Source organism: Megachile rotundata, chromosome 10 (genome assembly GCF_050947335.1).
Source record: "Megachile rotundata isolate GNS110a chromosome 10, iyMegRotu1, whole genome shotgun sequence".
Taxonomy (NCBI): Eukaryota; Metazoa; Arthropoda; class Insecta; order Hymenoptera; family Megachilidae; genus Megachile; species Megachile rotundata.
The window spans coordinates 5,281,358-5,294,894 of record NC_134992.1 but is presented as its reverse complement, the minus strand read 5'-3'; the positions used below and the strand labels follow the sequence as shown (position 1 = coordinate 5,294,894).

The following is a 13,537-nucleotide window of genomic DNA, read 5'->3' as shown; positions in this document are numbered from 1 at the left end:
CTGTCTCAAAAACACTGTGACCTTGACGTTCCGCCATTTTAAAACGAAAGTTAAATATAAAATTACTTTTGCATATCTTAAAATGTGTACAACAAATAACTTATGAATCTTTTTTTTATTTAATAATTTTTTAAAGTAGTTTCAATTTATCAAGTTTGAAACGTAATTTTAAAAGGAAGTGTGAACTCCTAAAAAATTAAAAAAAACATCTTCAGTTAAAAACTCCTGAATCGTATAAATGATATAAAATGTCTCATAGTATGTTCTAAGTTCAGAATAAATGAAATGTAACACTGAAAAATATAAATAATTTTCTGAATTACGTATTATGAGTCCCCGTGATTTTTCAAATTTTGTTTTCATTAAAATTCAATATAAATAATTTTGTTTGCAGATGCTTCAGCATTTTTTTTTACAAATCTCACAACTTTACAAAGTAGATTTCTGTACGTGTTGGATGACGACGAGAAGCCAGTTAGGCTCGATCTCACCGAAACATACGATGAACCGCTCATTGAGATAGAATATCTACCAGATTTTATGGACTTTTATTTGTACACCGGACAAACGGATGATCCTGAAGAATTAAAAATAGACGACGTCAAAAGATTGAATAACAGCCATTTTGATACGAAAAAAGCAACGAAATTTGTCACCCATGGGTGGACGAATTCTTATAGAAGCAAAGCTTGCACCTTGATTCGTGATGGTATTGTATATTTCTTTTCTTCAGTAATTGCACACTTTATATGTATATTAGCATGTTTAACAATCTGGCGTAGATTAATATGCCTAAATGATAATATAGACAATTTCGTCTATATTGCAAATTTTGCAAACTTTTTTATATTTATAAAACCTATACATAGAACCTATGGTTCTCTAAATATGGGAAGTTGAAAATTAACGATCTTGGAGATTGAAACATTTATAAATTTGAAAAATAGAAGTTTCAATGATTTGGTTTCAACGATTGGAATTGAAAAGGTTGAAAAATTACAAATTCAGAAATTCCAAAATTTGGAAATTTGTGAATTTTGAAAATGGTAACTTGAAAATTTCAATATTAAAAAATTTGAAATCTTGCCCATTTGAAAATATGACAATTTAAAAACTGTGGGGACTAGAGAATTTGAAAATTTGATAATTCGAAAAGTTAAGGATTTGGAAATTTGAGAACTTAGAAATTTGAAAATTCGAGAATTTGAAATCTCCAGAATTTGAGAATTTCTAAATTGTAAAATTTGATAATTTGAGATCTTGGAAATTTGAAAATTTGGAAATTTGAGAATTCTGAATCTTGAGAATTTGGAAATTTGAGAATTCTGAAACTTGAGAATTTGGAAATTTGATAATTCTGAAACTTGGGAATTCGAAAATTTTGTCAATTCTGAAGCTTGAGAATTTGGAAATTTGAGAATTCTGAAACTTGGGAATTCGGAAATTTGGCAATTCTGAAGTTTAAGAATTTGGAAATTTGAGAATTCTGAAACTTGAGAATTTGGAAATTTAATAATTCTGAAACTTGAGAATTTGGAAATTTGAAAATTCTGAAACTTGAAAATTTAGAAATTTGCGAATTCTAAAATTTGATAATTTGAAAATCTAAGAGTTTATAGAATCGCCAATTTGAATACCTACACATTTCCATATTTAGGAAATTTAGAAAATTGAGAATTTCTATATTTCAAAGTATATCAATCTCGCAGTTGCCACATTCGAATACTTTAGAATCTCTGATCTTAAATAAAAGTGTACTTCTACTCTCCACAATTAATGTAGCTCTCATTTTACAGCATTCCTGAAAAATGGCGATTACAACGTCATCGTCATAAACTGGAGTCTTATATCTCGCACACCCTACATGTGGGCAAGTTCTCACGTGCGGAGAATAGCCAAGGTTGTTGCTCGCATGATCGACTTTCTTGATTCTCAGGGCGCAAGTGCGTCTAACATAACCATGGTTGGTCATTCACTTGGTGCTCATATTGCAGGACTCTCATCTTATTATGCAAAGAATAAAGTGGGCTACGTTGTCGGTGAGTACACACTGACACTGAGTATTTTATTCTAAATGACAGCAACACCTGCAGTTCATCATGATGAATTACTTCATTAGTACTTAAAGTTGCTTTCGATAAATATTGAACAATTTCGAAGAAAATATAAATCACTTAAATACATAGATACTTTATAGAATCCACATAAACATCATGTTCATTTTTGAACCTAACATCATATTTCATATTTCGTGTAATACTGCTATAACTAACTGGCCATGTTTCGTAAAGTCATGTGAGATTCGGAAGCCATATACTTTGTAGTCTATAAATATTAACAATTTTTTAATTTTTCTTAATGAACTAGTGATATAAATTGTAGTTAATTAACTACTGATATAAAAATTATAGTTAATTAATTACTAATACAAAAATGACGTGAATCAGTCAAAATTTTAAAAGTGATTAACAAATAACTTAAAAAGTTGTTACTGTTATAATCAACAGAAATAAATGATTTTGGTCCATAAAAAGGATTAACTATGCTTCAAAACATATTTAAATACAGTTCACAATATTTTTTTCTTTTAAACTATAGATTTAGTTTTACATTTAATACTTTACATTTAGTTTGACAATTAACACCTTACATCTAATGCAAAAATTAATACCATAAAGTAAAAAATTACAGTTAAACCACAGTAAAATTAATACCACAGTAAAAATTTGTATTTTTAACAAATATTCACAGTACTTTGCCGCATTCATTATTCATAGTTTCAAATAGTTGACACAAGCATCTTTTATCTAATTATGTATTTTCCACCACAATTAGGTAATCAAACAAAATCTTAATAATACAAGTGATTTGTACATTTTAAACGTCACATACGACGCAGCAAAGCGTTAACAATCCTAAAACCGGAAAAACATTCTTGAATATCTAACGTGAACAGCACAGTAATTTCCTAATTACGTTAGCATCTGAAGGTGACATTTTTTGCAGCTTTGGATCCAGCCGGTCCTAATTTCTACCAAAACCACGTAGGTTCAATGGTGACTAAAGAAGATGCAACATACGTGGAAGTAATTCACACAAGTGCCTCTCTTGGTCTTCCGTACCAATTAGGTCACGCTGACTTCTTTCCGAATGGTGGTAGAATGCAAGCTGGTTGTTTAATTGACATGGGTGGATCGTGTTCGCATTCGCGTTCCTATCATTATTATGCCGAGTCTATAAACAGTAATCGTTTTCTGGCTCGCCGTTGTAACACTTACACCGAGTACTTATTCGGCATATGTTCCTCGAATTCCGTTGCTACTATGGGTGGTGTCACACCGAACTTAAAGGTCAAGGGTCGGTATTACTTGATGACAAAATGGACGTCTCCATTCGCGACAAATTCATAAACTGATTTGAATTTCATAAAATTCTTAAACTGACTAAAATCGGAATTAAGTTTGATTCGTCATACAACTCTTAATACATATACAAACAATTACTACTTTATATTTTTTATTTTTTGCTATCACTTACTTGAGGTGTGATAATATTATTATGAAGAAAAAAGTCCCCATTGTAAAACGAGTTAATCAGAAGTTTATTCTCCGATTAATACGTTAACGAGCTGTTAAATTTTACTTGTTGAAATTAATTAATTCGTTGTAAGTAGATTATACTTCGCAATGTGTTATTATTCGAGAACAATTGTGATCAGTTAGAAATATTGAACGTGGAACACAAGAGGGCAATTAAAATTAAATAATTTCATTTAAAATCGGACGAAGTAAATCTTTCATAAATGTTATGTTAATAATGCTTCATTTGTAAAATCTTGCGTCGATAAATGTAATTTTATCACTATTTTTCTGTATTATGCTGGAACCAGTTATTGGATCATGTGAAGCTAGTGTTTTACAAATTGGATTAATTATGTATGCTTAATTTGCAAATTTGAAATTTTGAATTCCTCGAAAATGTTATTCGTCGATGCGTTTTACTACGTGTATCCATTTTTGCTAATTAGATTTTAAAAACTGCTGAAAATTAAATAAAAATCGTAAAATTTTATGTTACGATGAGAAGTGGAAAATGTATTGTTTTATATAGAATATTCAATGCAATGAAATAAAACGTCTTAACAAACAGCTGAGTTCTTTATTTCGCACATATGTTTATTAAATTTTTTTGCCAGAATTGATACGGCAGCAATTTGTTTAAATTAAGGATACAATGAAATCTACAAGATGCTACACTGACAATTTACAAGTTACTCAAATAAGAACTGGCTGAAAATAAATATTATTAATGACACTATTTTATTTATTTATTACTGTATTTTTACTACTGTATGTTCCTTTATGAATTCATGAAACACGTCAAAATGCATCTTGGATTCCTCATTTTAAATTACAGAAATTATTCAGATGTTTTTGTCGAATTGTATGTTAATTTCTGTGGACAAATTACTTTATGTTCCATCCCTTATAAATTTATAGTTGTGCTTTATTTTTAATGTAAAACTGCACATCGAACACCCAGAAATCTTATTACAAAGTAAAGTGTAGTTAAATATAGGAATAAATTAATAATATATTTTCTTTCAATATAAATACTTTTGTGATCCATACAGGGTTTCATCGACATTTGTAGCTTTATAATCGTGGATAAATGTTAAATGTTTTGTTAAAACTGTTTCATGGCGTACCGAAGGAAATGTATCTAATACAATAAATTTAATCAAAATTTGAAACGTTTTACATGATACGGGCTCAAATAAACCAATCAGTTGTTCATTGTTTATTGTGCTGCTATCACGGAATTAATTATCGATTATTTTAAATTCAATATTGTTTCATCCAGCATTTGTAATTAAATGAATTAATAGAAGATATGAATATAGTAGGTAGTAAAAATAATACCATATTATTCGATTTAATACAGCAACAGAGCACAAAAATCGGTAAACAATAAACAAAGGATTGTACTTTTCCAAACATATTTCCCTAACTTTTTAATATTGCAAAATTCATCTGTCATTCCCAGTAAAATAAATTGTTTTAAAATACACTACAATAAGAAATTGAGAAAAGAGAAATATTTTCAATAAAAGTACAGAAAGAAAAATATTTTCAGTAAAGATTGAAATAGAGAAATATTTTCAATGATGATTGAAACAGAGAAATGTATAAACAACAGTCTAAAAAGAAAAATGTATAAACAATTAGTTACAGCATCAAAACTATTAGATGTTTTATAGTCCCAAGAACAAAAATTGACGAAGTTTAACAAGTTGACAACTTCAGTGATGAATGTTTAAGTGTCGTAATTATAGTCTCTGACGATTGTTGAACACAAGCTAACAGTACTTACTGTTAGTATACAGCTGTTTTTATTCGTTATATAACGTATTTTGCACGACTATAATTACTATAATTGATATGGCACTCACTTCATCTTCTAAGAAAATAAAATTACTTCTATTAATTAACTACCTGCTGTTGTACATGATATATTAAATATGTTCGTACTAAATATCCACTTTCATTATCATCTGTTTTGACGACTGCTTTTCTGCTTTAATTTACGTTAACTTTCCTGTAATTAATTAATATCCACATTGATGATAGGAGTGACTATACTTATGAATTAAATGAGATTTCTATATTTGCATGAAGAGCAGATTGTTAAATGCATCTGCGTTCTCATTGTAACAACTTGTATGCTGTTTCAATACATCTATTATACTCTATTCGTTATCGTGTAACATTTGTTGCTAACTTATGCATAACAATAAAACTTCGTTCTTTAAGAGCATTTACTATTTTGATCGATCACTATATAAAGCAGTCTCATCTTGGTACTGCTAGCAAAATTCAGGGAAATAAGATGTGTGCTGCATTTCATTTCCTGCTGTTCAGCTGTGTTTTGGGTAAATATAATCTTTCCAATTTTAGACATTTGAATGACTGAAATTTCATTCACATTGAAATAATTTACTATTTACTATTTACTATTTACTATTTACTATTTACTATTTACTATTTACTATTTACTATTTACTATTTACTATTTACTATTTACTATTTACTATTTACTATTTACTATTTACTATTTACTATTTACTATTTACTATTTACTATTTACTATTTACTATTTACTATTTACTATTTACTATTTACTATTTACTATTTGCTATTTGTTATTTACTATTTACTATGCGCTATTCCCTATTCACTGTTCACTATTCATTATTCACTTTTCCCTATTATGTTTATGTTAACAAAATGAATTCACTGTTTTAAAAGCACGATTTTTATTTCACTGTTTCTTAATAGTTCAACTTCTTTTGTTAATTCATAAATTTTTTGTTTTAATCACATTATATTTTTCTATAATGTTAATCAAATAATTTTAATACGCAATATATCGCCAAGAAGACAATATAAAAGTGTACAGACAATATAAAAATATAAGACAATACAAAAGTGTAAAGACAATAAATCTATTCATTCACGGCAGTACGAACCTCATAGATAAATTGAATAATTTGATAATAATTCACTTTAACTTAACTTAAACTTAACTTGAGTTTAAGTTCAGCTTGCATTTAATTGTAATGCATCATTCAATAACATAAATATTATTCATAGGTGTCCTGGTGTCAGATGTCATCTCTGCCGGAATCCAAGATGGCTACGTACTAAATGACCAGGGTAAACCAGTAAAAATAGCCTCAAATTCACTCGAAAGTTTGAGTGGTGTAAGTGAAGCCGAACTACCAAATCGTGTCTTCTTTTATCTGTACACGAGATCTACATGGACTAATGGTGAGAAATTGATTCTTGGCGATGCAAACAGCGTGGGACGCAGCCATTTTAGTGCAAGAAGACCGACTAGGTTTGTGATCCATGGATGGCAAAATTCTGGTCAAAGCAAAACTTGCACTTCAATCCGCGATGGTAATTTCACATATTCTTGTTAAATTTTTAATTTATATATTGTTTAGTATTTTTATGTTACGGTTTATACATTTACATACGATTTATGCATTTGGTCGTTTTTGTATTTCAAGATTGGGATGTTCTTCATTTCTAAATCTAAGTTTGGATATTTAGAAAGTTCTATACTACTGAATGTGGATATTTGAGAATTTGAAATTTCTGAATTTCAAGATTTAGAGTTTTTGACATTTTTAAGTTTGGATGTCTGAAGATCTCCACATTTCTCAATTTGGATATTTGAAATTTTGAACATTTCCGGATTTCGAAATTTAAGGATTTTTACATTTTTGAATTCTCATGTTTGAACATTTCTACATTTCTGAATTTGAAAATTTGAAAATTCCCACATTTCTCAATTTGAATATTTAAAGATTTCTATATTTCTGAATTCGAGAATTTGAATAGTTCCATACTTCTGAATTTCGAAGTTTACAAATTCAGAAATCTCTAAATTAAATTTACAAATACAATGGAAAACATACGATATAAGAAATATTTTTAAAGATATTGAAAATTAATCTCTAAATCTACAACATCAACTGTCTTCAATGGCCAATGTAATTTTAATAATATTTATAATTTAATTTGAAACTCTATATTCACTAGTTTAATTATAAACGAAGGAGCGTTAAAACAGAAGAAAATTAGTCAGCACCATTTATACTTTGCAGCATTCCTGCAAAATGGAGATTATAACGTTATCGTAGTGGACTGGGGAAGCATAACGAAATTCGAATACGTCTGGACGAGTAATCAGGTTGTAAAAGTTGGCCAATTTGTCGCTCGCATGATCGATTTTCTTACTACACAAGGATTGGATGTATCTAAAACGATCGTGGTTGGCCACTCTCTTGGTGCTCATGTTGCTGGACTTTCATCTTACTATGCACATAAAAAAGTGGCCAGTGTTGTTGGTAAGTGTACAAATTTCAAAATTTCCTAAATCTCAATATTTTTAAATTTCCAACTATTCAGATTCCGAGATTAGAATCCCCAAATTTTCTGAATTTAAAAAATTTACAAGTTCATAAGTTCAAAAATTTGATAAATAGCAAGACTTCTGAGTCATAAAATTTAAAAATAACAAAGTTCTTTTTTGTTATTCAATAATTGTTTATTCTATAATTCAAATAATAACCATCTTCTGAAATTTCTGAGTCAGCAAGTTCGCAAATGTCCAAACACACAACTCTACAAGTTCCAAACTCTCAAATTACCAAATACTCATACTTCAAAATTAAAGTCCAAAACGCGTAAAATCTTACATTCCCATTCTGGATTCTCGAGTCCTTCAAATTCCAGTTATCAACATGTGATATTCTCAAATCCCCAAATTTCAAAGTCCTCGCGTGTTCAAATAACCAAATGTCCAATTGCCCAAGTACCTGGCCACACAAATATCCAATTATTCAAACTTTCGAGCTCTAAATTTCTAAACCTCCAAATTCCCGACTTATTAAATCAAATATTCTCATGCCCTAGCATTCTTCATACTTGTCCTAAATCCCCATCTCAATTAAACCATCCTCAAAGTAATATCTGTCCTGTTGATTTAGTTGAAATTAACATATTGAATGTTGATGCAAAACGGAATTGCGTTGCGAAATATCGAATATTTGTTTCAAATACGTAATCAATTTTCCATTGTGTGACAGCTATGGATCCAGCTGGTCCCAACTTCCATGGAACTGGACCAGGCCAGTCTCTTCATAAAGGAGACGCATCTTACGTTCAAGTAATCCACACAAGCAATATGGTGGGTATGGGTAGCTCGATGGGTGATGCTGACTTTTACCCGAACGGTGGCTCCGGACAAAGTGGCTGCGGAGCTGACTTAGGCGAATCTTGTTCCCACTCACGCTCCCACGAATTCTATGCCGAATCCATAAATAGCAATCGTTTCGTGGGTCGCGCATGCAACAGTTACGATAATTTCAAAAGTGGCAGATGTAATTCTAACGCAGCTGCTATTATGGGTGGTGCTACACCGAACTCCAGAATCAGGGGTACATACTACTTGAGTACTAACTCGAAATCTCCGTACGCCAGAGGTTAATTGATTGATCCTTGAACTTTAACTCAACATGAGAATTGTTTCAAATTGATAGAAGTTTTTGACTAGATTTGGAATTAATAATGTAATCGGTATATAATAAAATATTGAACAAAATTTGAATAAATTTTTAACATGTTATTTTTTGAACATTGGTCTCATACAATAAAGCCGGTTGTTAAAATATTAATTTTTGTTGAGAAATTTTTATTGTACTTTTTAAAAGATTTGTTATATGTTCCTTCCTTATTGAAATTGCCACGGTGACGTGTCAATTATCCTCCTTTATGATTCACCGTACAGGAAGATTCAAAGTACTTGAAAATCTTTGAGCTTCGATGGTTCGTTTGTAAAGGGAGTGCAAAAGGATCTGGCAAGTGAAATTCTTCAGGTTAACAGGAGCACGGAATGACAATGAGCACACTGTAACACTAATACAGAGTGAAACATTATCCAACTGTATGATGTTCGAAACAGGAATGTGCCCGATGCTGTTTCAAAAAAATGTTGGCTCAGACAACAATGTCCTTTGCGGCTCTATGCGTCGCGGAAAAAAGGATTCTTTCTGGATTACCTAAAAGCCTTTCTTCAATGTTAACAAAATAGCTTTTTCAATTGTTTTAGGTTCGTACAACGCTACAATACGAAATGAGTTTTCGAGAGTAAACTAAAATGGTTAGGTTGGTAAAAAATGGTAAAATTTTTAACATTTTGCTATCAAACATTACTAAATATATATTTTTCATGGAGTTTGGAATTTATTACCCCTTCACATTTCTCTGTTTTAATTTTGAAATGTTAACTTCATTTTTTAAATATAAGTTTAACTGAATTCTTGAAATTTACAAGGTAAATCAAAATCTAATATAAACCATTTTCAAACTAGAATCGAAGAAAGTGATTGTCAATGACATTCGTATTCAATAAATGTTATGTGTGAATATATGTATGTGGGTATGTTTCTACACCACAGTTTTATTTAACATGATTTTTATGTTCTCGTGCATATTTATATAAAAATATGAACCGAATACATATTTTTGTTTGGACAAGAAGCAAATATAACGACCTGAGGTTAATTAAAATGATTCGAATGTTTATGTAATGAATGCTAATAAAAGTTGCAAATTGCAAATTTTATTCAATTGCATGTAAGAATGAAGGTATTAAATTGTTATTAGAGTCCTGTTGATGGTCGCAACGAGATTAAGGGGGGCAATACCTTTAGAATCTTAAAAAATTACAACATTTTTTTTTCTATAAAATGTTAGTCTAACATCTTAAAAATATTGTTTCAAAAATTTAAAGTAAAATACGATGCCCTTTCGAAGTTATGGCCGATTACCGCCGCCGGTATACATGCGTTCAGTGCGGAGGACTGAAACTTTAAACGCATTTTTCTCAAAGCTACGTTCTTAAAATTGGCGTGGCTGATAACTCAAAAACTAGTTTATCAATCGCGCTCAAATTTTTTGCACATATCCACGACAATACTATCTAACATATGAACCTAAAAGTATGAAATAAATTGAACATTAAAATCCTTTTTATTGCAAAGCATTGCAAAAATTTTCAATAAAATTCAAAGTTTTTTTTTAAAAGGGTGCCATTTCTTCAATTTTACATATTTTGCACATTTCTGAGGTTCATCTACTAACTGTGAATGTTAGTTTTCGAAACGTTCTCTGCAAACTTGCTTCAGACCAATATATCTAAAGCTAAAACCCACGCCGATTCACGAGATACGCCAAAACACTTCCAGAAAGGATTGTCATAATTCCGGCATTTTTAAATATTTTGCAAAACAGAAAATATTCTGTAATAGGCAATAGTTATAACAAATTATACCTGAAATTTCGAAAATGCAAAACAAAGATGTCGTATACAAAAAAATTCACAAATATCAGCTTATTTTCATCTGCCTAAAGGTATTGCCCCCCTTCAAGCATGCGGAACCTAAAAATGTCCTGATATAATCTGATATAACCTAACATCAAGTGTTCCAAACTGAAATATAACCTAACATCAAGTGCTCCAAATTGAAACATGACCTAACATCAAATATTCCAAACTGAAACATAACCTAACATCAAGTGTTTCAAATTGAAACATGACCTAACATCAAGTGTTCCAAACTGAAACATGACTTAACATCAAGTGTTTCAAATTGAAACATGACCTAACATCAAGTATTCCAAACTGAAACATAACCTAACATCAAGTGTTTCAAATTGAAACATGACCTAACATCAAGTATTCCAAACTGAAATATAACCTAATATCAAGTCTTCCAAACTGAAACATAACCTAACATCAAGTGTTTCAAATTGAAACATGACCTAACACCAAGTATTCCAAACTGAAACATAACCTAACATCAAATGTTCCAAACTGAAACATGACCTAACATCAAGTCTTCCAAACTGAAACATAACCTAACATCAAGTGTTCGAAACGAGAATAATTTCCCCTGCGACAATTTTGCATTATGTTTCAATGCCCTTCATTGATAAGAACTTTTTTAATCGAAAGCAGTCATATTGTCTTAAATGACAATACACTTGCTACTGTATTTCAAACACAAAATGGTGCAGTATCTTTCATCAATCTAAATGTTTTCCTTTATTTTTAACAACGTCTAACTATTAATCAACGATATTTTTAATAACCTATAAATACCTTTATTTGTGAATGTTATTCTCTACAAATAATACTGAATTATTTTTTTATAGTTTGCACTGACAATTTTTAAATATATTTTAGTACGATATTACCGAGAGCGAAAATTCTGAAATCATTTTTGTTCTCGGTAATATCGTACTAAAGTACATTTAAAAACTGTAGATTTTCCATATAAAATTCCTTTACCATTTCGAGGAATTGCACGAACGATTCAAAATTAGATATCCGTTGATGAACAAAATCAGACTGATTAAATCGTTGTTTATTGTTTGTTCAGAATCTGCCAATTGGTATTAAAAATAATGATGTGACGCGAGTATACTTATTTTTATCGAACCAGCAACATCAATACGTGCTGTTTTACGTCAACTTATGTCATCAAAGCATATCAGATCTTTTAGATTTCGAAATGTTCCACTTGAGATTTTGCGATTTAGTACTTATCAACATTCCTACACCGAACCTTAAAGCAAGACCTTTTTATTGAAAAACAATTAAACAGTCGAGAAAATGAAAATAAAATTAACGATTCAATTACGATATCAACAATATTAACGATGTTTCGATCAACATTTGGTTACGAATATAATTCTGTTGTTTTTTTCTTCAAACGATTCTTTCTAGATAGAAAATTTGCTTTAACACGATATAAGTTAGAAATTGATATATTACAAAATGGAACACGTAGAGTAATGGATCATGATTTATTAAAAAATGTTTATTGATTAGCTTGTCGATTTCAATTTCCCAACAGTCACTTTGTCAGGAAGCAATTAACGTTGTTCTCCGTTCTAAAACTGTCAATCACTAGTATCTCGTTTTTCAATTAATCAACTCATGGATAATTGGACTCTGGTTATTTGAACTTCTTATTGAAAGGAATAAATCCCATTCTTGTAGTTAATGAACAAGGTATTGATTATTCAGCATCTCGAAGTTGATTTGTTGATGAAGAAATTGTTTTAAATACACGATGATTCAAAAGTCATGGAATGCCTGTTTTCTTGACTACACTGCATATATAGACAATATAAATTATTTAAACTATATAGTTTATGGATTTCTGCATTTTGAAATGCAAGTCGTGCATTTCTGGATTTAAAGATAGTTCAGCAGAAAAGAAAATGTAATTCAATAATTACTTTTTGTCTTTTATTAAGAACGTATTTGCAGGAATTAGAAACATTGATGGATCCTCTTTGGTTAATGTGGTCCTTTTTTTGAAAAAAGAAGTAACATGTTATAAACGCAGTTGAATATTCTTTAAAATATATTGGAAAAATGTTAGTGTAAACCCAATGCAAGGACAAATGTTAAAATATCGAAATCAATGGAAATAGTACTTAATATACAGATACAATAATATTTATAAAATTTCTAAATTTTTAAGTTCTTATATACTCAAATTTTCGTTATTCTACAATTTTTAATTTCTAAAAATCTAAATTTCTAAGGTAGCAAATCACCAATCTTCCAAGTTTCTAAATTCTGAACTCCCAAATTTCTAAATACTCAAATTTCCAAAATTCTAAATTTCTAAGCTCATAAATTTCCATATATGAACTTTCAAATTTCCAAAACTCTAAATACCTAAAGTAACAAATCCCCATTTTCTCAAGTTTCTAAATTTTGAACTCTCAAATTCCTAAACTCTAAAATTTCCAAAATTCCACATTTCTAAGCCAACTTTTCAAACTTCCAGATTCTGAACCTCCAAATTTCCGAACACTCAAATTTTCAAAATTCTGAATTTTTAAAGTAACAAATTCCCTAATTCCCAAATTTTTTAACTTGAAAC

At 29.8% G+C, this 13,537-nt stretch overlaps 1 protein-coding gene and 1 long non-coding RNA gene across 2 annotated transcripts in view; one reads left to right on the top strand and one right to left on the bottom strand.

Moving 5' to 3' along the window:
- LOC143265242 (uncharacterized) overlaps window positions 1-13,537 on the bottom strand; it is a 242,684-nt gene that overhangs the window by 213,827 nt on the left and 15,320 nt on the right. The window lies entirely within an intron of this gene.
- LOC100880666 (uncharacterized) lies at window positions 249-9,247 on the top strand. Its single transcript, XM_003700170.3, has 8 exons — window positions 249-258; window positions 395-709; window positions 1,797-2,039; window positions 3,007-3,395; window positions 5,701-5,932; window positions 6,654-6,962; window positions 7,676-7,918; window positions 8,660-9,247. Exons 1-8 carry the CDS (start codon window positions 249-251, stop codon window positions 9,058-9,060), a joined length of 2,142 nt encoding a protein of 713 aa, XP_003700218.2. The 3' UTR covers window positions 9,061-9,247.

Coding starts and splice junctions, on each gene's coding strand:
- LOC100880666 (XM_003700170.3), top strand. Junction 5,933..6,653: donor GCTGTTCAGCTGTGTTTTGG/GTAAATATAATC, acceptor TATTATTCATAG/GTGTCCTGGTGTCAGATGTC. Junction 6,963..7,675: donor TTGCACTTCAATCCGCGATG/GTAATTTCACAT, acceptor TATACTTTGCAG/CATTCCTGCAAAATGGAGAT.